This window comes from Limulus polyphemus, unplaced genomic scaffold, assembly GCF_000517525.1.
Source record: "Limulus polyphemus unplaced genomic scaffold, Limulus_polyphemus-2.1.2 Scaffold1123, whole genome shotgun sequence".
NCBI classification, from domain to species: domain Eukaryota; kingdom Metazoa; phylum Arthropoda; class Merostomata; order Xiphosura; family Limulidae; genus Limulus; species Limulus polyphemus.
Genome location: NW_013666733.1, coordinates 47,581 through 75,426, shown reverse-complemented (window position 1 = coordinate 75,426; position 27,846 = coordinate 47,581). Strand labels below are relative to the sequence as shown.

General features: G+C 31.8%; 1 protein-coding gene across 2 annotated transcripts; it reads right to left on the bottom strand.

The window, feature by feature from the left end:
- Window positions 1-5,477: 5,477 nt before the first annotated feature.
- Window positions 5,478-27,846, bottom strand: LOC106462237 (zinc finger protein 83-like). 2 transcript variants are annotated; one of them, XM_013922138.2, is made up of 5 exons: window positions 27,549-27,840; window positions 21,987-22,171; window positions 18,490-18,622; window positions 7,370-7,537; window positions 5,478-6,583 (listed from the first exon to the last, which is right to left on the bottom strand). In XM_013922138.2, the coding sequence occupies exons 3-5, from the start codon at window positions 18,539-18,541 to the stop codon at window positions 6,222-6,224; spliced, it is 582 nt and encodes a 193-aa protein (XP_013777592.1). In that variant the 5' UTR covers window positions 18,542-18,622; window positions 21,987-22,171; window positions 27,549-27,840; the 3' UTR covers window positions 5,478-6,221. The 2 variants fall into 2 exon arrangements, with proteins under 2 accessions (XP_013777592.1, XP_022245136.1); XM_022389428.1 differs by lacking the exons at window positions 5,478-6,583; window positions 7,370-7,537; window positions 18,490-18,622 and adding an exon at window positions 18,676-18,698 and having other exon boundaries at window positions 27,549-27,846.

Genomic DNA, 27,846 nt, shown 5'->3' with positions numbered 1-27,846 from the left:
CAGGGTAAAGCGCGTCTATTTAAAATACTGCTAAAATATGGCACATCATACACAACAATACTGCAAACTTTAGCATTAATATACATTTTGTGAAATGCAGTTACATAAAACAGGCATTAGCATTATTTGATAATATACATGCTTAAATCTACTGCTTTGCCCGAAATCTCGGTTGCTAAGAGAGAAACAAGAAATTTTAAATGACAGTCACTTGCTTTTGAACTTGTGATTTTAGGTTTGTTTAAAATACCAAGTCGTTAGTCGATTTGATGGCGTTTGAAAAGTACCAAACGCATTATTAAACTAGTACGCCTAGATATTAAGAATCCCTCAAGAGCTATATACAAACACATACAGCATTATGAATAAGGTTTTAATCAAACACCCAAGTTGTTAACACTCGTAAAACTTACACATTACACAAAAATGTCGCCAGAGTTGCATCCACGGTGTTAGCATTCTTTAAACACTAAGTCTAAAGCTTTTATTACTGTTATTTTTTTAAAATAACGGCACAAAAGATAAATAAAAAAGTTCCTTTATCTATTGAGGGGGATTGGGGTGGAGAAGATATCTAATCGAATATTTCTCCAATCTATTTTTGAATGCTCACATTTTTTTCAGCACTGAAACGAGCAATACTTTTCTCTGCATTGCGTCCGTTACTTTAAAAAAACAACAAAATAATAATCACGTCAGTTTAACTCCACATGCAAAGATACCAAGTTTAGGCAGTAAAATCTGCAAGAGACTACAGATGAAAGACCTTAATATAATTTCAATACACCAAATTTGCATATGCTTTGGCCATAAAGAATATTTCTAGTCGTCGAGGTCACACTTTTTATTTTGCACTCTTCGATAACAACAGTGCAATTTAAACTTTATGTTAGGATTTCTTACTTTCAATGACCTATCACAATATTCGATTCTTTAAAATCTCGGAGACCCATGTTCGCTATTCATTTCAATGACACACACATATATATATCTATAAAAGCCTAAAACAGTATCAAAAGCTTCATACAAATGACTTACAAACTCACGTTTATCGCTCTTTAAAATACATACACACACAAATATATAAATATATTAAGCGAAATTACCGGAAAAATTTATTGTGCGACTAATTTTTTTTTTTTTAATTTTAATGACCTTTTTACAGTCCTGTCATTTTTTTTTTGTATGAAACTCTTTTAATCAATTATTTATTGGCTAAATAACTTCGCAAAAATTACTTGATAACATTCAAACTCACTAATTAATCTTCTTAATTTACGATTACGTATAATTATTCACAAATGTAAATACTCGCAATCCCACGAATTTGGATTACCCTCCACGAGGCAAAGGCCTCATTCCAGGTGCCAGAACCCCTAAACACATGGGAGCTTGGATTACATTTATACAGTGACGTTATACTCAAGTATCATAGTACGCGCGTTGATTGTACACATATTCAACGAATACTTTAATTTTGTCACATAACTGGTTATGAAAAAACAACAAAAAACTTTTCAATGTAAGCATTCGCTTTAAGGATTTCTTCAATTGATTCTGATGCTATAAATAATGCCAAAAAGTCCATTACCGTTTAATTCGAATTTTTCATCTGGTCGTGACAATAAAAGTTGGTCGAGCTCTTTAATGTTCAGTGTCGTGAAAATACCAGCAAGTCTTGTACACAATACTGTCTCTTTACGAGCCCCCCCCCCCCCCAGTGGCACAGCGGTGTGTCTGCGGACTTACAACACTAGATAGCTCATTGTGTAACTTTGTGCTTAATTACAAACAAACAAACTTTACGAGGGTTATTAAGAAATAAAATGAAGGTGATAAGGAAGTTAGTCTTACCAGTTCCTTCAGCACTATGAGACATCTAGTGGTGACAAAATAATTCAAATGTTAAAAAAATAATCATTAGTAATAAAGGAACACGACATCGTGTGCAGCTGTAAATGAGAGCGCCACAGTAAATGGAAAACAATCAAAACACTTGAAATCAGAGAAACTAGTTTCAACACACTTGTGCGTCCTCTTCATTCTCACCCTGTCTTCTGGCTGGAGAACCGGTCAACAATGCCTCCCAATGTCACTTCAAGTTAAACAGTTTCTCGACCTCTTGTGTCCTTAAAGAGAATTTGGAGTTCCGGGGCCACGTTGACTAGATTTCCTGTCATAAAATTTGTCGAAACTAGTTTCTTTAATTTCAAGTCTTCTGATAGTATATTCCACTTACAGTGGTTTTTGAAAGCACAATTATGTAATCCAAGACCTAAAATGTTTAATTCACACAAAAGACACGAAATTAACTCACAAAATCTGTAAAAATTACTAAACAACTAAAATCATTCACATGGTCATCAAGAAATTATTATTATACCTGACACAGCGTGGCGTGCAAGTAGTTTTCTTTTTTTTTACAAGACAAAAATGGAAATAATTTCTAGAAGTTAGAAGTATTAAGATTTTTTAAGCAAGGATAAAAAATATATCACACTATCCAAACATTTTAAATCTTCTAATATATTACATATTTTTTCATTTTAACCATTTATTACACATACAAAAAATCACTCAAACATTAAGACGCTAGAGGTGCAGTTTTTTTAAAAAAGTTAATCATCCAGGTAATGCGTATTCAGTCAGTCTAGCGATGTCAGCAAGTCAATTCCAACTGCAAACGGACGTTAGTCATTTTGGAAAAGTGTAAAATATATGCCATATACAGAATATCTTAACAATTGCAATCAGTAATCTTTATTAAATTTAGTAAAGTTGCATAAGCAAGATTTGAAGATTTCACGTCCGGATAATTTATTAGTTTCCTTGATAAATAAACTATTTGCACGCCAGTAGGAGGCGGGCGTCACACTAAGTATTTTTCTGCCTCCCAAAAAAGTTCCACTAAAAACTACAGCTCACAAAATACCATGATTTTAGGCACTAAGCAATTGCAGATTAGACCCCCCCCCCAAAAATCATCCAATCTCTGGTTAGTCCTGTTACCTCTTCAGCCAATCAGAGTAAGAAATCAGAACATTTGAAATCTACTCATTGTGAGTTACCTTAGTAATTTCAAGTTTACTAAGACAAAAACAAAAATTTACAAAAATATTCTGCAAAAAAAATCCTAATTTAGGGCTTCCTAACTTTATCTTCCAAGACTTATCCTTTTAAAATATAAATAAAATATTTTTATTCCCAAATCCATCTGTCTGAAAAACCCATAACTGTAGCGATTTTTCGAGGGGTTCATTTATAATAATATTGGGCAGGTAAGGCTTGACGTTATTGCACAGGAACAGTGGTAATAGAACAAGCAAGATGCATAATAATCATAAATCAGTTACTAATGTTGTTGGGCATTTCCGCGTAAATCTCTGTAGCAAAGAAATAAAACAATTAAGAGCTCTCACTGTTTCTATAAAGATATACAGGTTATATTTTGCTTAAAAATTGATCCTTAAAGGGATTACTAAAATACAACAATCAGTAGCTTGCGATATAAATTGCGTAAAACTAGATTTAAATATCTTCATGGACACGTATCCAAGTATTAAGCCTAACATCTGAAGGGAGTTTTGTTTTAATATGTTATAAAACTGATGCAAAACATATCATGGTACCTGATGATGACAAAACCTTGTCGAAACGTTGTACATTTGCTGTCATGTTAAACTTATATTAAAGTTTTTCTTCATTACCCATTCAAGCCGTCTCCAGCCATTATATCATGGCTAAAATCGAGTAATAAAACAATTTTTCATGTATTAAATGATGGCGTCAAAACATTTGAAAACAAATCATTATTTTGAATCATTCGTAATAAGTTGTCAATATCTGTAAAATAAGAGTAAAAAAAAAAAAAAAAGGAAGTTGTGTGTCTGTCCCTAAAACTGCAGTAAACTCCTAAAACACTTTTACTGAATATGAGTACATAAAATATTCACTATGAAGTAACCTTTTCTCTGCTTTTAAATATACTTCCAAACCGACAAAAAAAGAATAACCATTCAGGCTATATTGTTGTTTGCTTGCACATGCTGTATTCATAACTGGAGAATAAATAGTGGAAAAAAGGGTGCAAGTTAGTAAGCATATAACCTTTAATCAAAATTAAGTAACCTAATGTAATCTTTCCAACACACTACAAACATAAAATAAGAAACATAATAAAAACCTGAAATAATACAAGCTTATTACTAAAGGGTGATCTTCAAACACATGAAAAGATATATATAACACACTGTAAATTAAAATTTCTAAAAATAATATACTACTAATACCAAAAACCTTAATCATGGTTGCCAAATGCAACGGAAAACATAAATAATGGCAAAGAAATAAAAAAGTATAAAAATCAAACATCAATAAAATTTTACAAAAAATTTTAGCATTCACAGATTTCTTTCTCTCTTTGTAGCCTAAAAGCTGAAAGGAACCAAACTTTGGCTTTTTTGTTTTTAAACAAACATCCTAGTCCAACACTTCTAACTCAAAGTAGATATTAAGTCAAGTGTAGTAAAAGTACAAAAACAACAACAAAATAAACGCATTACCTTATAAGGTGGAAATATATTTTTGGTTCAAATATCACTAATTATCTTTACAACAAAAATAACTGTTATCTCTCCGACTGAAAGTAAAAAAAACAGACCCAATCATAGCATATACTTCCTTTCATTAGTTTGGTCGAAACAGAAGTCAAATCTTTTTATGAACACTCGTAATTTTTGGCCTTTTTAATTCTAACGGACTATAAATGATAACTCGAAATTGAGTATGCTAAGAGAATGAACTGATTTTAAATGTAAACCTATGTATTAGATATCACTTCTGATCTCTTCAATCTTTTCTCCCCTAGATCCACTTACTGGCTTTATTTAAAAGTGGTACTGCTTTTCTGTTGTTCTTGAATAAAACTAAAAATACTTCTTTATAGATTTTACTCCTTACTAGTTCAGATCAAACATATATATAATATTCTAAGTTTTATACAAGAACTACGACTCACAAGAAAATCTGCTTCATCATACAAGCAAAAGCCGAATTTTCAAACTTCAGTTTTGCTAATCTCACTGAATTTTCAAACAAAATGAAAACCAGGTTTTAGTGGAGCAAGAAACTAGGTCTTTCCTCACATTACTGACCCAAAATACCACAGACTACCCAAAAATATAATAAATAAATCAAGTTTAACAACAACAACAAAAAAAAATATTCACTTTTCATCAGTGCACCAATAAATATTTCAACTGTTAATCATCAAATTATTTTTGAATTTTTCAAAATCATATTCTAAAGTCAGAGAGATTTTTAAACTGATTAATTACGTGATTTATTAGACAAAGCTTAACAATAATTAGAACAAATTTAAAATCAAATTATTTTTTAAAAGAACGTTGTTTAGACAATAGTCAGAAACTTGTAAAAAAAAAGTATAAAAATTTATATACAACAAAAACTATTTCCTTCATTTCCAGTTTTAATAATAACATTCACAAAAAAAAAATACAAGATAAGTAAAAAAACTAAATTTGGGTTACTGACTTTACTTTAATACCCAGGGAGGGGGGAGGTTTTTAACTCACTCAGAGATACAACATGTTGTTTTTTTTTCTAAATCTCTACATGGTTTATAATAATTACAAAAACTTCCTAGGTACATGTCATACACCATTATGGGTGTCATTTCGTAGAAGACAGAATTTTTTTTTTTTCACATATTTCGAAGCAAACACATACATGTTTGTGTGTATGTGTATAATAGTACAATGAAGTGTAACACTGGTAACATTAAGGTTTTTTTTTTTAGAGTGCTGTAGCACTTTGAATACAAAAACAACACACAATATACAGCTATGCTTCAACAATGTTTCCACTGGTGCTAAAGTGAAAAAAAAAAAAGAGGGGGGCTACAACATTGAGAATGCTTTAACTTAGCTGCAGTTTAGCACTATCACAGTTGACACATATACAATAATAACTAGTGTATAAGGAGAACACGATTCTATCTACATTAGCCTAAAAACTACTACAAAATGGCATTAAAAACCCTTTGAAATCTGCTTTGGCCCATATTGCTTCCATTAAAAAGCCCCCATATCAACAGAAATTCCACTGGTAAAAACAGGTGATTTAAAAAAAGTTCACCAGTGTAACAAATAAGAGCAGGTAAGAATAAGGAAATTATAAACACTAATATCTACAGACTACAGTTACTGTAAATGTTGCTGTGTGTTCAATCCTCCTATACCCATGTGCTGTATGAATGATCTAGGTGACAAGGAAGAAGGAGCTGGGGTGTGAGCAGGGGCAGGGTTAGGGCCTGAACAATCATTTCTTCCCGAACGGGGCACTGTTCCCATGTTGTTATGGTTACCATTGTTATTTGGAGAAAGTAGGGGGGGTCCTCCCATAGCATTAAGTGAATTGCTAGAGCTTCCACTGTTGGTTTCGGTCAAAGGGGTGCTGCCAGCTTCCTTCTCTCTTCTCTCAGCCGCTGCTCGACTTAACACATACTGAGCAGCAAACTGGTGCTTTGGATCCATCCGCATTTGTTCCATATGATGAAGTAGACCTAGGACACAATAATACCCCACCATTACAACGCGGTCATTGTTCTTATCAATTTATATACCCGAGATAAATTATATTAGTTTCTATTTATTTGATAGGACAGTATGGCATTTCATACTGGTACAAATCATTCTCAATTTATAAGACTTTTTCCGATAAAAAATATACCTACTTCTGCAAGAGCTAAATGGTAAATTTTTGCCTTGAATAGTTGTTTCAATTTTTTTTGTATATATAGTAAGAAATAACAATAACAGAATACTTGTACACTGAGTAAACATCACATTTTCGTGTCCAACAATTTTATCTTTTTTTTTTCCATTGTACTCAATAAATCAAGTGGAATATATTTATTTAACTTCCAGAATCGTATAGAATTATTTTCATTTAGAGTATATTATAATGATGAGTTTGTCTTTTTGTATGAATTCACAGATTTCAACTATACAAATTAACAAATATGGCTTGACATATATGTATATACAAGCTGATTATGAAGATCCTTACGTATTTTCACAATATTAAATTTTCAAATAACCACATGTATTTACGTTTCAGCTGCCCCTTGCTCAGAAACAATAAATTGTAACCCATACCATGCAACAAAACACTTATCAACTTTACACCGTTTCTTAAAATATAACTTTTGTACATAGTAAATGATCCCCCAAGATCCATAATCAAGTAAGTGGATGCAAATAGAATTTCACATGAATTCCGTTAAGTCTACTTTTAAGTTCAAGTTGACGATAATCTTTGTTGTAGATTAAAAAATTGACACACTAACCATTCTCTTGTGTAAACACACTTTGACATACAGAACAGGGCCAAACACGAAGAGTTGAATTGGTTGACGTTGACTCTGGATGACTGGAGATATGCTTTCGTAGTGATCCTTCATTAACATAGCTCTTACCACAGATAGGGCAGGGATAGCTAGTAGTTCGACGTTTATCTAGAAAAGAAGAAGAATCTAACTACTGTCAAAAACCGATGCTTGTGCCACAGCTCATAGGAGCCTAATATGAATAAATAAAGCAAAAAATATTCACTTAAAGTAGTTTATCCCAGCATCAAAAATAACTTTTAAGTATCTTTTAATCTTCTTTTCATCATAAAATCTGTTCTAACAGGATTGACTTTAGTTACTCTGTTAGTTTTTAGCATATCTTTATGAATAGGCTAAGAATTCCTTACAGAGATTTGAACTATTTCTTTGTACTTTCAGATAAAATCCATACTATCTATATATGAAAACCAACATGTTAGGCCTCAGCTACTTTTTCATTTCTCTAACACTAAAATATCTAAATTCTTATTATGCTATACACAGAGATTAAAGTCTAATAAACCTATGAATTTTGCTCTTCTAATAGCAGTCAAAGATTTAAATCACTTATCATATAGTTGCTATCTTAAATGTAATAAGATGAAAGGGATTGGGATCCTAAAACGGCCCGGCAAAAACTCAAAAATCAGGATGATATATAGAAAGAGAGATGTACAGTAGGTTGGTCAGTAGCACTAGGACAGTATAACCAGGTTATCACCCCATTGGTCCAGGTATCACTGGCCCACCAGGATTTAGCCTGGTGTCCCAATCCGCCCCTAAAAGTTGAATTGATATTTTGATAACTTTGTTGCACTGAAAGTTAAAAAAATCATACAGAGTGTAATTAATACATTAAGAAAAGCTAAGATTTTTTTAACCACATCCTTTCCATCATTAGTTTTACACACACACACACATATGTGTGTGTGTGAATTTCTTTAAAATTATTTATGATTAGAGAACATTAAAGGTTACAAGAAAATGTAAATGTAGGTTATACTACGGTACAAACACGACTTGGATATTGTACCACAATAAAGCTCAAGTAAGTGTGTTTTTGTTTGCGAGTTATGATTTCAAAATTATGTTTTTTTACACAGACGAATATGAAAAACTCTTTAACTTAGGTGATTTGATTGGTTATTTGGGAAATTTATTCAAAGCCACCCTTCCTTAATTGTGAACTAATAGGCTAAACAGAAGGCAGCTAGTCAGTAGCCCACACTGCCAACACTTGGGCTACTCAAACTCACTGCCCCAAAGTGTTCGTTATATTTTGTGGCAACAGTATAGGCAAACCATGGACACCTGGATTCATGGTCTGCCATGCTAGCTACTAGGTCACACCTGGCCTGGCAAGTTAAGGAGAAATCCATTCAGTTCACCGAGTCTGCAAATTAAGCTTTCACAACTGAAACATTAGAAACTCTGTTAATCCAAAATCTCAAAAGTGAAGAGATGGGATGGGGAAATGACGTGGAGACAGTCATTAGGGTCAAACAACAGCTATTTCAATCTACTTATCTTGTTTGCTCACACAAAGAAGATATATGATTAGAGTTCCTGGAAGGAGTAAAGCCACACCTGCAAGAGAAAAACACAAATTTGTAATTTATTTCTATAAAGAAGTTAGATAAACTGAGGTCGAAATTTATTTACAGCCACCATAAAAACACTTAAAACCAAAGGTAAGAAACCTTGTTTCTAAACTTTTAAATTCGGTGCCCTATCCTGTCTTAATTTTTTCAAACTCTTTAAGATAAAAGAACAATTAAATAATTAGACTAGCTGTATCACAAAAAAAATAATTAAATAATGTAAACTTAAGACTCAACCAGCATTGTTTGGAAATGACCCATTCGAAGTTAAATTGACAATATAAGTGTTTTGTTTATTTGTTACAGATTGGTATTATTATTATGTCCAAAAATTATCTCTGTATGTTAAAAGTACATAACAAATGCTTAAATCTGAGAGTAAAAATATTTAACTCTCCAACAGACAAAACTATTTTCTTGTAGCTCATTGAAAATTAATACTCGGAAATATGTTTAGTTATCTGTATATATTTTTTTTCAATAACTGAAACAATTTGAGCTTGAAAGAATGTGAAAGGGTTACAAAATACCTATTTCTAGCTTTGAACTAGTAATGCGTAAATATATTCACAATTTTTCAAGAGATAACTCTTACTACTTCTGAGAAAATTGAAGCAAAAAGACAAAAAATATATATAGAATCTTTCATACCTTGAACAGATTTTTTTCCCTTTACTCCAAGTGTTGTTACAGCCAAATTTCTCCACAAGGGGTGGCATTTTCTCCAAGAATCCAGGAACTCTGTAAGGCTGTTACAAATTATCTGATTAGTTTTATAGAGAGAAAGCTAGATCTGTTGCCACATTAGGTGAGAATGTCCACACCATGTCCAGAGTAGGAATGACAATTTTGACCAATGTCATTTCTTAAGGAAAGAATGATTACAAGGTCAGTTTAATCTTTTAAGTTTGCCATAGCTTTTTTTGGTACAAGTAAAATTTTTTTTTATCTATAAAGTAAGTAATGTCACAGCTACTGGAAGAGGATGATGCTTCTAATTTATTAGGTGTAAATTTCCTGCGTCTTTTGCACGAGAAACAATGATTTTAGGTTATCACTAAATATGCAGGTGATGCCTTGACAAATTATAACATTGAAGTTGTATCAAGAATCTCCAAAACTAAGAAAGAAATAATTTTTTGTCAGTTTTGAAGAAAGTCAAATAATTCTTTTGTCATTATACAATGCTCCTGAAAATGCTCAGGCTAATTCAGATCCCTGCAAAGAAAAGAAAATGTGCTGAGTAACCTTTCGGTTTACAAATCAGAATTCTACCATAAAGCTTAACAGAAGTGAAAGTAATGAAATGATAGAAGACTAATTATCATATTTGTATGTAACTATCTTTCTTCAAGACAGTTGAAAAACATACACTTTGGTATCCCCGTTTGTCTCGAAAACAACTAGAAAGTACAAAGGCCATTAAAAAATTCACACGGTGACAAGAAACTTATGTTTAGAATCAATGGATATTATTATTCACCAGTACTCTTGTAATCTTTATTCCTAAACATGTGTAAAGCTTTGCTTCCAAAAGTTATCATTTGTTACCACGTGTGTGAATGAATTTTATCAGTTTTTTCTTTAAAAACAGATGTTTAAAAAAAAATATCATCTTCGTTACATATTTTATATCTACAGATAATACTAGATCCTGCAGAGAACCATCATTTATTAGAAATAACATTTATCTGTTATTTAGTTAACGTTCAACTTAGTTCTTCACGTGGATACTTTTTTGGTGTTTTTTTGTTAAACACAAAGCTACACAATGGGCTATTTGTGCCCGGCCCATCACAGGTATTGAAATCTAATTTTTTAACATTGTAAGCCTTTAGACATGCTGCTAAGCCTTTTTTAGGAATACTTATCTTTGCTTTATAAGTCAATACAATGTTGGGTTCACCTTGAACTAATATGAACTGGACTGAGTACAAATGTTTCCGATTAAGCATCAGAGACTAAATATATTTTATTAAGTTTGTGTAGATGATTCGTATGCTGAACTATAATACAGCTAAATCTTGTGTTTCCTTCCAGGCAGTAAGCACTTGGTGTTTTCTCTTAACGTGAAAACTTAGAACAAAAAGTGTTAGTTTTATGAGAAACAAAGTTATGCTATTCAATGTCAAATTGTGAGATAGAATATTAAAATTTATAAATATAATTATACACTTGAAGCTGGTTAAGATTAGATATCAGTATCATATGATTTTTGGTGAAAAAAAATTCCTGAAAAAATTAACAAAATGCATAACATAGAAGGAAATTTTTTTTTAGTTTTCCAGTATTTAGTGTTCTGTTAAGTAATATTAATACCAGAAAGATAGAAATAGCCAGAACCTTTGAAGTGGTAGGATAAGACTAATATTTCTTTCCATAAACTTTTGCACAATTTTGGAGCAGCTGTGTTGTCTGAAGAAAAATCTTACTCTTTATACATTTAACATTACAACTTGGAGAATAATGTTAAAAAAGTAAAAGCAAATAATCATTTAATTTGCCTCACTTTTATAACTTCTATTTATACAAAATTTACAGCTGCTATTGAAAGCATGGTGATACATAATAGATAATTCCTCTTTATGTGTACATTTTAAATTTCAAAATATCTCTTATGAAAAAGTAGGTCTATATTTCATACTTTAGGAATGTTGAACTCGTTTCTTGCTAAATTGGAAATTACTTTTGAATAATGAAATCAGGTACTTATCTGAAGTTATGAATATCATGGAAAAGTTGAAAATAGTCCTAAACTATGTTTTTATGTTTTAATAAGTATGTATTCAAAACACTATAGTACATACACGTACTTCAAAAACTTAAAAAACAAAACAGAAAAACTGGGCTTATCTGTGGAAAATATTGAAATACAGAGTGTTGAGTATGTTATATCAAAATGATTTTGAATATGCAAGTCAGAAAATCATGATGACTAAGACCGATATAAAATCATGAATGCACCAGAGCTACATTTTGACATTGTTCTGCTTTTTCTAATTTCGCATCCAGTATGTAACAGCCATTTCTGATGCAAGATATTCCTACAATTAGACCATAAAGATGTGTTTGCATCAGTGATTTAGAATTTTAAAAATTGTGATATTCCCTGTATTTAACAGGATTAGTAAAAAAGAATTTGGATCAACTTGGGGCACCAGAACCATCCAGAAAGATATCTCCAAATATCTGCACTGCACCCAAGGCAATCAAGAATGATTTCTGCCTCGAAACGCAACACAAGTCAGGTGTGTACAAGCTGCTTCCATGAAATATCTATTCTACTATCGCATACCTCAAGCAGTTCAAGAATGAAACAGGTATCCATGCTATTCGACATGAAGATATACGAGTCAAGTGGCCAGACACAGTGCCTATGGATTTCTGTATAATTTGATTATTGAAAGGAGCACTTGGAACCATTGTTCTTGCCATTAGGTGTCTTATGGAAAGCTTGCAGGGGGAGGTATGTGATTTGGGCATGACAGTCTTATGATGGAATTTTAGCAATGGAAAATATATTGCAGGGCTATTGTCAAGATGTACAGTCATCAGACAGAGCAAGACTGGATTTGGCAACACAGACTGTAACAATGTGGTGAGACTCCAAAATTGTTTTAATATATCATACTCAACTTCTATATTCAGCTATCATAGCTAAATAAATGTAACATTAATGTGGAGAAAGGCTTAAGGTGGAATACATGAATAATTGTTGTGTGTGTTATTTTCAAACCCTTTGAGTTTGGATATAATACCAAATAAGGTCATTTTCTCATGTCATGTGACACCACATTAAGCCTTTTGAGTCCCACATTACACTAAACCATTCTAATTACAAAATAAACATGCTTCCATTTTCAGATTCGAGTAGCATCCTACCAAATTTGAGATTGACAACCAAACAAATATTTAATAAAGATATACCATCAAAAGTCAAATGAAAGGCATTCTGTTGGGCGATTTATATCGTCTTTTAAACAGAAATAAGCATGACCTGTACAATTATAAAACACAGAATTTTTTTATTTTTTTTCCCAGACTGTGACTCAAAAGGTTCATAAATTACACCTCAAAGGGTTTGCAAACCAAACACTTAAAATGAACTCAAACTGTGACGAATCAGAATGCAGACAGCAAAAACTTTATTTTTAGAGTTACAGCTAAATGGTTACATTGTATTTTGATACATTCAAGATACTGTAGAGCAATATCAGGCAGTTGGTAATGATGCCAACAACTGTCAATGACAAGGAACTATTACCATGTTTCATCTAGAATGATTTGTCTTAGAGGATACAAGTACCTTAATACACTCTTCTATAACCAGTAAAAAAAATTTGACTTTCCAACAAAGAACAACATTGTCTCGTATCAAATAACACGAATGACCAAATATTTTCATTTTTATGAAGTGTAGAAAAACAAATTGTGTTGAACAAGCAGCACTAGTTAATTCATAGCATAAAAAGCATTTGTAATTAACTTTTTGACACTGAATAATAAAACAGGTTATATATAAACATATATATATAGAGTTGCCATTTTATGCTTGCAAATCTAAATTTTCTAGAATTTTCATACACAAGAGGGAAAGCTCAAATCATGAAATGGTAATGTACTGAGACCCCAAAATTCAATTTCACGAGGTATCTTAGGATAACATTTAATTCTGATGATTTGGAAAACATCAGAATACCACAGAGACATTGTACAGCTGTAAACATACCTACGTAAATTTAATTAGGAGTGAAGGTTTCCCGAAGGGGACAATATTTTTATGTTTAGTCCATGAAATAAAAGAAAAACCTTAAAAAATATATCAATATTTCATGAAAAAAAAATGTGTTTAGTGAGACATTAGTAACTGCTGCATTATGGAAATCTTTAGAAGATCTATGTACAAACCATTCTATGAGATGAATCTTCCGCTGTCATATAATGTATATTACTACTTCAAAGATAAAAACTATCAGTAATCAGAGATGAATGGATATCTAAAAACATGCATTGTAATGAAATAGAAGTAAACAAACTGATAACAATAAACATTACACAATATTATTTTGATGCAACATTGAGCCTTATACAAACATAAGGGATAAGAAATATGTTCTCCTCTGCACTGAGAAGCAAAGTATCTACAACGTATGCTAACAAGTTGCTATGGAAAATTATTTTAATACTTTAACGTTTTTCTATTAAGAATTGTAGGAGCTTCATGAAATTATTTTTTGGAACTTTTCACATGACTGGATAACATCCTGTTCCATAAAAGCTATATATTCAGGAAATTTCTTCCTAACTGTTAGTTTACAAATAATAATAATAATAAAAAAACTGTTCCTTCAGGAAAAAAAAGTAATATTGCAATCCATGTATGAGAAATATTACATTTTTAGACTGATTTACCGAGTGAGTCGAATTTCATCAAATGCTCAGGTTTTTTTCCAGTTTTTAAATAAACTCATTTGGAAACAGCCTAATCACAATGTAAATTATTCAATAGGTTTAAGTTCACAAACATTAATAATGTTTTATATTATTAAATGTTAATAATCAAGTAATGTACACAATTCTTTGCTTGGGAGGAAACATTCCATTTGTCTTACAAGCCAAGTCTACGCTACAGAACTGTCAAAATAATAAAGGAATTGTGAAGAAAGAATGCAAAGTACGTTTACATGTTCTACATTTTTTTAGGGTACATAAATTATTAAATAATGACTGAGGTGGACTGGTAAGTAAGGAAAACTTTTAACACAGTCAAATTTTTTTCTCTCTTTTTAGAATAGAAATTTCTCAATTAGATATGTGTAAATTTTGTATTGAAATTACAATCATTCTTTCTAAAAAAAATGATTACAGAAATCATATAATCATTTTACAGTACTGGTTAAAAAGATAACAGGAACTTGTGCTAGTTTTTTTAATATTTTTCATTTTATCTATGATCCACATAAAACACTCCTTTAAAAACACACAACAAAAAGTTTTAAAAAATATTTCCAAGGAACTTTGAACCTTCTGAGTAACATGATTTAGGGTTAAACATATAGTCTCAGTAGTTCATTCTTATCAAATGCATTCAACGACTCGTACTACAAAGTAGGAAGCAGCATGCCTTTCATTTGACACTTAAAATTTGCAAAACTACAACACTTAGACAAGAAAAAGGGTTAATAATACAAGTGAGGAAGAACAATCCTTAAACAATTTCATTCAGAAATTAACAGACATTTTATTCTGAAATGAAAAAATGATTAAAATTTTATATGATTTCACTAGATGGTGATATTTGAATTTATTGCACTATTTTGGCTCCTGTACTGGAGCACTCACGGGGACTAATACATCCAACAATTTTAGCAGTGTGAGGCTACTCTCTCTGATCGAGGCTTCAGAACAGAATTTGAAAGTTTGCAATGAATGCTAGTTTTGAACTTGCATTCACTTATTAATAGATGTTATAAGTTATACAGAACACATGTAAAGCAGAACAAAAAAAAACCACTTGATAAACAAACACCAACATTTTATTATTTAAATTATTTTCATTTATTCAATGAACTACTAAAGAAAATTAGTTTTTAATAAACAAGCTAACAGATAACATGGGCCATATAACATACATATAAAGGTGCATGAATTATTAAGTTAATACTTTATACTAAAAAGCAAAGAAACCAATGAAGAAATTACATTTAGAAAAACATTTCTACCAATAAAATCATTTGAGTAATAATTATCTGTCAACTAAATCTTACATTTGGTGCTAATATTCATAGTTTCAATAAAAACTCTTAATAGCAATAAAAAAAAAAGGTAAAAAAGAAGACACGCAACTTGTGACAACAAATTTATAACTTGGCTTGTCAGCACCTTGCTTGTATATATATTTACATGTAATTAAAAATTACATATAGTTTTTTTCAATTATCAAACATCAATTTCACCTTGTGAATGAACTTAAATGGGATTTATTTTACTTCGTATCTGAAGATGTACAGTTTTATCTGACAACAAAAAGCACAAAATATCATCAATATTACCTTGTAACCTCTTGTAGCCAAACTTTGGCTAACACAAGATACAATAACAGCAGCCTTAAATGTCCATGATCATTCATCTTATAAAAGATGTAACAACAGATTATGCATCTTACGTACACAAACAATGATAGTATTATGCATCCAACTTCCTTACACACAGCAGCCGGTTTTATATTTCCTTTACATTTAATTTACACGGGCTCAGATCCTTCTTTTTTTCTTTTTCACAAACTTTACACCTCGAGTACTTGTACAACCTAAGATATATTTTACTTACACAGCATATTCTCATAACACTAGCTATACCTCAGATTGGATATGGATTAATTATAGCCTCAACCAATTACTTGGTTAGTATTTTGACAACTGTTACAATGAACAAATGAAAAAGTGGCAGCATATATGAAAGTATGCACTTGTATTACTTATGCGTGATGGTGTGGGCACATTTTTCTGTCATACAAGATTACCTGCATTTAGCTAATGAGTGGGTGTGTTAATGCAGAATCGAGATCTGAGAAATCTAGTGTAGGTCATACTAGCATGACAAAAAATGCTGAGCCTTACAGTGGTGAAAGCCAGATTAATTAAGAAAGCTATCAACAATATTCACTGAAATCATTAATTACACATGACTGTTTAATCACTGTTACATTGCTATCAACAATCTATTAATAATCGATCAGCGGTTGGTTGTACCTAATCAATCATCAAACACGAGTTTAGAATCATTACAATTCATTAGTTAATTTCTTACATTACCTCCACAAAGAAACAAGTGTACAGATCCCACTGCGTTACAGTCCAAGAGACTTCTTTTTTAATTCCTTCCTGGCTTACTATAGCTTTGCAAAATTTTTAACAATACTTAAAATCATCCTATGAAAAAAAAAATTACTTTCTTTGCAAGCGAGTTATTCCAGCAGTAAATACACAAGTAAAATTGGAAACGTAGTTACAGCTAAGCTCGGGACATCTTGGGAGAATGTTCTATGCACAATGCAAGCACAAACTGAAGAAATAACTTTGTAAAGTGTTACCTAGTAAATGAAGAAAAGTAAAATAACTAAATGTTACCCGTTCTTGAGATTATTAAGTGTATGTTTTGGTTTTGTCAGCTACATATGAAAAAAGTGAAATATGTATGTATATTGAAACTGCCCATATAAACATAAATTGAAAAAATTAAAAGTTGTCACAGAATAACATAAAAAAATATTATGTTTTTCTACTTTTAGTGATTTTTTTATTATTATTTTTTCACCAGCCCGTTAGTAACTTGTCTTCAGACACAAAAATCATGCAAGAAAAAGATCATGCATCTCACACAGAATGCACATTTTTACAAACACAAAAAGAGATACATAAAAAAAAGTCAAGCCCTTTGATTTTGTTTGTAGTCTGCATAATGTTCAAAACTGCAAGCCAAGTTTTATTCAGGTAATATGCATATTCTTGCATTAAATTGAACTTAGCATCACTTTTAGTGAAATGCCATAAAATTTAAGCTGACTCTGCTTATGTGAAGCTACAAGTGTTAAGAGATTTTACAGGAGTACCAGAGTGGTATCCAAATCTGAAGAGAACTTAAAGCAGAAACTAGAACCAAACAATGAGACTGCCATGTTAATACCATAGCTCATGAGAATTTCTGTACGAGATCATATATCCATGGAAGGAAACATTTCTTTCTCAATATGTTTAAATAACAAACTGAAATGATTTCCATTTCTGGTGAAATGTCATATATCTGAGCTGATTCTACTCATATGGCACTCTAAGGATTAAACTTTGTAAAGATATTCGTCTTGAACAGCATCTTGTAGAATGTCAAAATGCAATGATACTGTTTTGTAAACGTTCTAGTGCATGAGAATTTGTGAACGATATTATATGTGTGTATATCTAATCTATATATATATATATATTTATATATATATATATATATATATATACCAAAAAATGCAAGTTAAACCTCCTTTTCAATCTGGTTAAATAAAGTCACTATTAAGGTGCATTGCTTGAGAAATACTATTTTAATTACTAGGCTTAAATTAGTGGTGATCTACTTATTATAGGTTTAAAAAAGAAGGTTGAGGTCGAGTTGCCAGTGGAAAGTGCAGAGGTTGGGATGTACTGGGTGACGAAGTAACTGGTGGGACTAGGAAATGCCCCATAGCTAACTGTTGGCTAGTCAGAAATCCACCGAGTGCAGGATGACCCGTAAAGCCCATGTGGGCTGCTAGAGAAGTCGGATGCAAATGACTACCCTCATGTGAATTTGAAGGACTCCGCATAAGGGAAGAAGTTGGGGAAGGATTAACAGAAGGCAAATAGAGGGGGGAAATGGAGTTTTTATCTGTTATATTTGAGGTAGCATGATTAGGATCAGATAGAGTATGGGACTCGCAGTGTTTTTTCTTACTTGGAGTCCCTGAAGCATTTGGGTCCTTGTGAGTGACTCGCATGTGCTCCATGAGGGCTTCTCCATTCACACAGATCTTATGACAAACAGGACAAGACTGTGAGCTTGATCCTCCAAGCAAGGATGCATGTTACTAGAGAAAAAAAAATACACAGTTGAATAGTTAAAACACCAATCCATAATAATCCTCCAAGCAAGGATGCATGTTACTAGAGAAAAAAGAAAAAAAAGACATGGTTAAATACTTAAAACACCAATCCGTAACAATCCTCCAAGCAAGGATGCATATTGCTAGAGAAAAATAAAAAAAGACATGGTTAAATACTTAAAACACCAATCATTTTTTTTCATTTGACACAATAAATCTGCTCTCCCATGATATTAAACTTTGACAATTATCTATATCTTCTGTAAAATATTTGAACAGAAATTAAGGAAACTCTTGATGGAGGATTTTGTACCCATAATTAAACAACTGCACATGCCATAAAAAAACAAAAAACTAAACACATTGGACATTTTAAATACATTTCTTATAATTGTCTCAAATTCACTGAACACAAAAAAGTTTAAGTTTAATTATTCTGAAATTATATACTATATTAAAAAACCTATAGTTTGTTTACAGAAAGTTCATTAAAAAAAATATATTGTAGTGCACTCTATATACCTTATTAAAATGTGTTATTTTTCCCCCAGTTTTCTCTATATGTATTATGATATTAATCCCACACAATAGTACTGCAAGCTTCAAGACTGTTATAAACTCAATTAATATATATACATATATATGTAACAAAGCTTTTGAATTTTAGACTTTATACTGTAAAATTATAGCCAATCCTATTTTAAAATACTATTAGTTTTGCCAGAAACATTTTTAGACAACACAATAGCAGAACCTAATATTATAACTAAAAGAAGATCATGAATGCATAGGCATTTAACTGCAATAATAATGATAAAAAACAAAAAAACAAAACAATCAATCAGCAAGCTTTTAGGCAAAATTTACACTAATAAGATGTTCCCGTCATTATTTGGAGTTTGTTTTTAGTTGTTGGGAATAAATAGACATCTATATTAATAATGAAAATGATTCAAAAGTCTAAATGCTTTCAAAAGGTGGTCTGGATAAAAACAAAAATTAAGGAATGGTAAATAACAAAAGCAGCATCAAATTAATAACTTTTTTCTCAAGGGTGTTATTTTTAAGTAAGTTATGTTTGGGTTTATTGTAATCCCAGTAATGGTAAAAAATTTATTCAACAATTATAAATGTATTGCTTTTAAGCAAAGCACAATAAAAAATATATAAACATTCATAGTATTGGTAGAGCGAAAATTGCCAAATTCCATCAAGAATTTTTTAAAGATTATTCATAAAATAAAACAGAGCTTATGTGATTGGTAAGAATAAAACTGCAAAATAAGATATCTGAACTGATGCCATCATAGGGATCAAATCCTAAATTTAGTTCTTTAAACCATTGTGCTTCTCACTGACCCAAAGGGTTTCAAAAAGAGAATTGTATGTTAGATATTCAGCATTATAAGATTTTGAATTAAGTATCATTGTGACAAAGTATTGATTTTGATGGGAGAAAAAATGGGGGGGGTCTAAGTAAAAATTAAACCAGTAAGGACTACAAAGAAGATCCTTAAAATAAAATAAAAAAACCTTAAAATATGCATGAAGCCTAGACAGATGAATATTAATGAGCATCAACTGTTCTAAGAACCCACACTCAGTTCAGAAGCTGAACTTGGAGAGTGTAGTGATGAATTACATTAAAGAATGACAGTTCTGTGCAAAATCTGTCAACCAGATGTGTCAGAAAACTGATTCTTCTGCTTACATGTGGATGATTTAGAAAAAAAAAGAACAAGGAAAGAGCTTAAGAAGCATTGGACAAAAGAAGAGAAAGCTGTAGTAGGAATGTTTTGAATCATGTCTTTGTTGAAATACCTTGACAAGTAATCCTTTGTGAGAAGTGTCTCACACAACTCAAAAACCATGTGTGGCATTCAAACTGTTAACTAAGACTTCCCATTGAAAAACTTGTATGCGTGATATGATATTTTAACTTCCTTTCTCAAATACTTAGTTTAATCACATAACCCACACAGCTATAAAATTGTATACAAACACAGACTGTTTTAAAAATAACTTCACCAACATTTTCATTAAAGTAAGTACTCCAAACTGCTAGTATGATATTAAATTTAATCAAAGAGATGTTTATCCTGTTTATAAACAATATTAGAAGGTAAAAGAAGTAAAAAAAGAAAAGGCCCTAAAAATATTAAAATATACCACGGTGAAATTCTGCTAAACAACTTGTCTGAGTCCAAATCAGGGAATGCTTAAAGTAACTTAATAATTTCTCAAGTTGTAAAAAAAGCCATGGTTGAAGCTATCATTGCACAAAAGCTAAAATCTTGCTACTAATTGTTTGATATAATTGGCTGTTATATTTTAAGCTAATATAAGAGTTGAAAAAAAAACCAAAACCAAAAATAATTGCGTACATGTATCTGGAGCATAATTATTTTTTGCTTTCTTTCAGTTTTCTACAACAATTGAGGACAGTTACATTTCAGTTTGCTATTAATTTTTTTAAAAAACTAATTTGCAAATGTTTTAAACACACTAAGACAAGTATAATAATCAGTTACCTGATGAAAATTATATGCTATCCAACCTGTTTTCTAAGGAATTAATTCATAAAAAAAGTAAAACAAAGGAAGTTAAGCTAACTATTCTTCTTCAATAACAGATCAAACTATGTGCAATAGCAAAATTTTTACTCAGGACTTAAACTTTACTTTGGCATAAAAGCCTCCAATGATCACATTCTCTATTTAGATTACATAATATGAAATTACCCTACTTCAAAATGCAGTTGTCAATTGGTATAGGTTTTGTTATATAATAACACACAAAGTTAACCCTAACAAATAAGTCTTCTTTTTTCTTCGTTTATAATTATGATAGGACATAATTTTAGTAAATAAAACCTACCTTACAAGCAGATATTTTGTTCATGGCAGGGATTGCAACTGGACATTATATAATTTTAATTTTGTGACAAAATAGGCATGAAATATAAAGAATGTGAAGTATACATAACAAAATCAAATACAAGTTTTTTTTATATTGATATTAACAGAAGCTATATTATGGTAATATTTCCTTGTTAAGCACTCGATTATATATAAACTAAGTAATATTATTTAAGTAACAACAACTAATTTTTCTTTTTCTTCTCTTCTAAAAGTTTGTGACAAGTGTATTCTAATGCTAAAAATGATTCTCTTCAAACTTAAAACATTTTTAAAACAGATACTTTCCTGGTTGGGTAAAACAATTTTAAACTTGTAAATCTGACAACATTGAAGTTGAACAGTCTACATGCTACTTGGAATCATCATAAAAACAACAACATTTAAATATATCGTAACCGAAGAGTTACACGAGAGAAAGTAGTACCTACTTTTAATCGGTGTGTTCTTAAACTGCTTTCTGAAGCAAATCCCTTCCCACAAATGTTGCAGTTAAATGGCCTGTTTTTTGATCGTTCCATTTGGTTGTCATGATTTCTCAAATGTTGCTGTAAGTTAGATAGCTGAATGAAAGCACGTCCACATTCTTGGATGTGGCACTTGTAAGGTCGTTCACCTAACAGAATGACAGAAGAACAGGCGTGAAAGTCTGTCAGATAAAAAAAACAACAACATACAGGTTATTAACTCTAAACTGCAAAACAGACAGAAAGTTAATTGCACTTTATTTGATTGATCCACATATGCCAATGTAGTGGTTCAACAGACATCATGTTTACTATTTATATATTTGGTTTGAAGCAAGATCTCTGCCAGAGGTAGACTGATTGGCTGGATTGGATGTAAAGCTTTCCCAACAAAAGATATTCATACAGAAGATTGCTAAACATGACAGAACCAAAGGACAGACACAATATTTTGATTATGGAATTAGAAGCAGAAAAAACGTATACAGCTGAACATTTAGAACAGCAATGCACACTTCAAAACCACTCCCCCAATCACTCTGGAACATCTAAAAAGTAAAGGCTTAGTTACAAAACACAACTGAGATGGTTAATGTGATAATAAACATGGATCTGATGCTTAGTAAGACTCACGGCTAAAACATTAAATTATTCCAGGAACATCTCAAATTCAATGCATTTTCACAAAAAGGATGGCCATAAAAATGCTATCACAGCCATATCATTCGACCACATACCTATCAAGTGATCGGATGCATTTCCAATGGACACTTGGGTTGACATTCACATACAGTGGAAGGTTTGTCAGGTTGTGTGATCTAAGACTGATGTCGCCATCCTTCGATAAAACTATAGTGCAAATTTTCTCAGTGTATATATCAAAAATATACAGGAAATTATTACTCATAAAAAATTACATTTTTTGCTCAGATGTTTCTTCCCATTCAAATATTCCTATTGATGGCTTGACCATTTGACAACAGTAAAGAAATGTGATCATGAACTGCTATGTTAGCAGAGTATTCAATGGGTTTAATTATAAAGCCATTTTCTCATCAGTTCGTGTATTCTGATTACGAAACTTGGAAGAAATGAAGAACTTTCAGATACACAGATTACAAGTAAGTAAACAGAAACCAACTCCAAAAAGAATGACATTTCATTAACTAATCAAATATAAAACAAAGTTGCAAGGTTACCAATTGAATTTAGTAGATCTGCCCTTCACAAGATTTATATGGAAACAGGGAGTGCATGTTGCATTTACAAATTTGAAATCAGAGCCTGATTTGCTACAGAGTTTTTTACTAATACTATGAAAGGCCAAAACACTACAGTTATAAATTAGGCTGTTTCAGATGCTTTTGTTGGTAACAATCTAGCAACTGGCAAGGCTATAGGAGAGAGGTAACATCCTGATATTCAAGTCATCCTTATAAGACTTAGGCTAAATGACCAACAACACCATCTTATATGAAAACACTGGCTTGTCTGGTAAGCTGGTCATTGGGGTAAAGACAGAAAACTATGTTGAAGAGCTGTGATGTATAGAACAGCACTGACCATCCCTTCAACTATCAGAGATTGTCCAGCTGCCCAAATGACACCTCACACAGTGACGTAAATACTTCCATATTTTATGATAACTAGCACATGGTTTAACAGAAGTTCCTAGAAAGACGATCTCCAAACCTAGGTACGTCCAATGTCAGAGAAATGTGCATGCTATGAAAATAACTTATAATAGTATCGCACAGCTGTCTGATGCAGGTCCCTCTCCACATTTCTTCTCACACCGCGAAGGGTCCAATTTATTGGTTATGAGTGGTCAGGCTGTTCAAATACTGTTGTTTTCCATATATGGAACTGTAATGTCACCCTATTCACTACGGACAGTGGTACTGCAACTGACCTGGTGATTTATTGCTAACTTTGACTGCATTCCCATCATCCATCTATGTGACATTATGAAAATAAAGTTAATTTTATTATATTTACTAAGATATACCTGTACTTACATGTTAGGGTTATTTACTTGGAAGTTTCTATTTATTTATTGGTAAGTTGCTTACATATTTATACTACAAAGAATAATATAATTTAGATGTCACTTTCAAACCGCATGCTAGGTTAAGAGGCATTTGTAATATCCTTTTCATACAGTACAATGTAATCCTGGTTTAAAATTATTTTTTATATTTGAATGGTTACTTAGAATCTTCCACTCAAAATTCTTATTCTGAAGCTTGAAAAATATTGATTTAATGAAACAAACTAGTTTCTGGTGGTAGAAACTCAATAAAAAATAATATAGTTTTGTAATTATCGTTATATTATTTTTCAATAGCCCAAAAGTAGCCCCATCAAACAATATATTAATGATATGTATCATGTCTCAATGTTGTTCGATTTCAAAAGCTTCATTCTCTACTTTAAAGTCCTCAGTTTGGTCAGCAGCCTGTACATACTGGATACATGTCAACAGCAGGCTCTCTAGTTAATACTTATTGTTTTGAACCTAAAAAACAATTTAAGCTGCTGGTGTTATGGACTGATGAGCAGAAGCTACCAATTTTTTAATTTTTATACAAGAGGTAATGAAAATGAATTGATTTTGAAGCTTTAAGGTCAATATGTTATCTCAGGTTTTGTTCTTTAAATTAATATTATAGTGTAAATAACAAATATATATATAATAAGAGAGGCATGTACTCTGCTTAGAAACTTGAGTATATTAGCCTTAATACTTTTTCTTTTTCCCAATACTGAAATCAGTGTAAGTATTCAAAATATAACTTGCAAGCTAACTACACCATGTTTGATAGTAAGGTATATACAACCAGAGTATTTTTTATTTCTTAGATAGAGAAAAAATTCTACAAAAAAAAACGAAAACAATAAAGTTTATCAACACTGGGGCAGATGCACTGCTCCATCAATAAAGAACATGGTAATATTAATGGCTTATATTGGTGCCATTTCCAAAGGCAATCCTAGCCAGAAAGGGTTTCCCTGACTCTACTTGTCACGGGAGTTGGTCAACTCTTCTTTGGTGTGTAATTGAAATAAGGACCTAGTACTGTGTGTTGTATGGTAATATTAATAGGTTGTATTGGTGCCATTTCCAAAGGCAATCCTAGCCAGAAAGGGTTTCCCTGACTCTACTTGTCACAGGAATTGGTCAACTCTTATTTTGTGTGTAATTGAAATAAGGACCATGTGTTGTTTGTCATCTGGTTGTTGAGGTAAAGACAGCCTGCTGACTAACAGATCCAACAAACTCTTTGGCAGTAAAAACACAGCTCTCAAGTAGCCTGATTTCCCCATACTTACCAAGAATACCTTGGTAATTTAACCATTGACACACACATGTTGAAACATGCAAGACTGTCTACTCAGAAACCTCAGGAGCACCTTCCAGACATTCAAAATTATGTACCATTCTATCACAAACACGACAATAATCTGTTACTGGTCAAACTCTAATTATTGTATGCGTTTATGTATTTGAAAGTCTAATTTCTACAGACCTCCTATGATAGTGCATCAGTTGGTCAACAATTGTATGGCTCGTACTGCCAATGTCACTCAGAAACAAGGACAGTGGGCAGCTATGTTCATGTTACATCTCTGTTGTTTTTGTTATACCTACGTATAGGCTCCCATTGTTATCAGATCACATCTGTGGTACTTCCAATGCAAGTATGTACTTGATGCAACCGATCAAGATTGATTCTGCACACACAAGTGATGCACATGACACAAATGACTTAGTGATGATACTACAAGGTCGTTCAAGTGCTGACACATTACATGAAGCTAGTAATTTCAAATGGACATTATGTAATGCACAGGCAATACGTGTCAGCATTTTATTTGCCCAATTCTGTTGCATGAGCACTCAATCATGCATGATGAAGTAAATGTCATAGTTTACCACAATATGAGCACATATATGTCACTGCAATAAATGTATAACTTTCTTGTATAGCTACCTCAGAAGTAATTAACACTAAAATATATTCTAACAAACACATGCCTTTACCCACATGTTGTGTTCACTATACTGGGAATTACCGTGTGGCAAAGCTATAGAATGTCATAAGTAATCAATTGCATCTGTCACTCACCATCTTTGTGCACATGGTCATCCAAATCTAACAGGGAGCATTTTAGTATTTTACCAACACCAATCTCGTGTTAAAGTTTTTAAGATCCTTCTAGTACCCAACTAGGTTTAATGTATTTTGGACTACTGGGCTAAAAAGAAAAACTACTGAGTATATGCTGCAGACAAATGTGACAGCACTTGCTGAAGTATTGGAAATTATTTTATCATAAATAGTGGAGAAATAACCTTATAAATTACAGAAATTTGTTGTGTTCTCTACACCACTTTTTTTTTTTGCTTTAACACACCTATAAATGCCAAGAAAAGGGCTTGATCAAGGAATGCGTTTCAAAGTATGTCTATCTCTTCCATCCTATCACATAATCTGAATTTGAATATAAAGTATTAATAACAGAACCAAAAGCTCCGATCCTTTAACAGGTGCTCCAAATCTTTGGGTTACAAGTTACATAATAGTTCAGAAGGCATGTTAATAATCAATCTCATAAGCTGGAGATTTTGTTTTCATAACAGAAATGCATATTTGTCCCCATGTTGTTATGAACATAATAATTATTATTCATAATTATCACTTGATGATTCAGATATCTATATATTATTTTCTATAGCACAAACTTCTACAGTGGCAATTTACTCCTTATGATCATTGTTGGAAAGAAAATTGTGGCACTAAGCCTAATTGCAATTTTTTTCGTTTCAAAAATATCAGTCTTTATGCAATGATGCTACTACTGCTACTAATACTAAAGAAATCAGCTATTGTATATAAAGTTCACAAAATTTTGCTACAGAGTTTTTTTACTAATACTATGAAAGGCCAAAACACTACAGTTATAAATGTGTAAATGTAGCACATCAAAAATATCAGTCTTTATGCAATGATGCTACTACTGCTACTAATACTAAAGAAATCAGCTATTGTATATAAAGTTCACAAAATTTTGCTACAGAGTTTTTTCCTAATACTATGAAAGGCCAAAACACTACAGTTATAAATGTGTAAATGTTGCACATCAAAAACCATAAATGTTAGTCTTTAAAATAAAAGTTTTAATGTAACAAATAATAAAGCTCTGGCTTTTTAATTAATTTCAATAGATTTGGTAAAATGATTTATTGTTGATCTGTATAGCATATAACAATTAGAACAACAAAATGTAGCCCTACAGTAAGACGTCAAAGACTGGAACTAGCACCAACCATGCATCCCGTCAGTGAAACGAAAATATTGTTGATACATATATAATGCAAACCCAAAATTGAAAAGTCTAAAAATCAAATTATTTCGGATACAGATTAAAATTAAAAGGCTACAAGAACATTTTTTAGAGTCAGACTGCTTAGTATAAAATGCATATTCAGTATCAAACCATTTTCTTAAAATACGTTTTTACCCGTATGAAGCCTGGTATGCTGCTGAACATGAGAAAGCTGCTTGAAGCGACGGTCACAGTATGAACACTTGTATGGCTTCTCACCCGTGTGGACACGGAGATGTTGGGTCAGCTGATGGTTTGATGAGAATGTCTTCAGACAATTCTGACACTGGTGGGGCTTGACGTCACCACTATGGACCTCCCGGGCATGATGCTGCATAGCAGACTTATGCAGAAATATCTGAGAAAGACAATGAAATGGTTCAAGTTCTTTGCTCATACCACCCTAAATGAACCAATTTTTAGTTCCATGTAT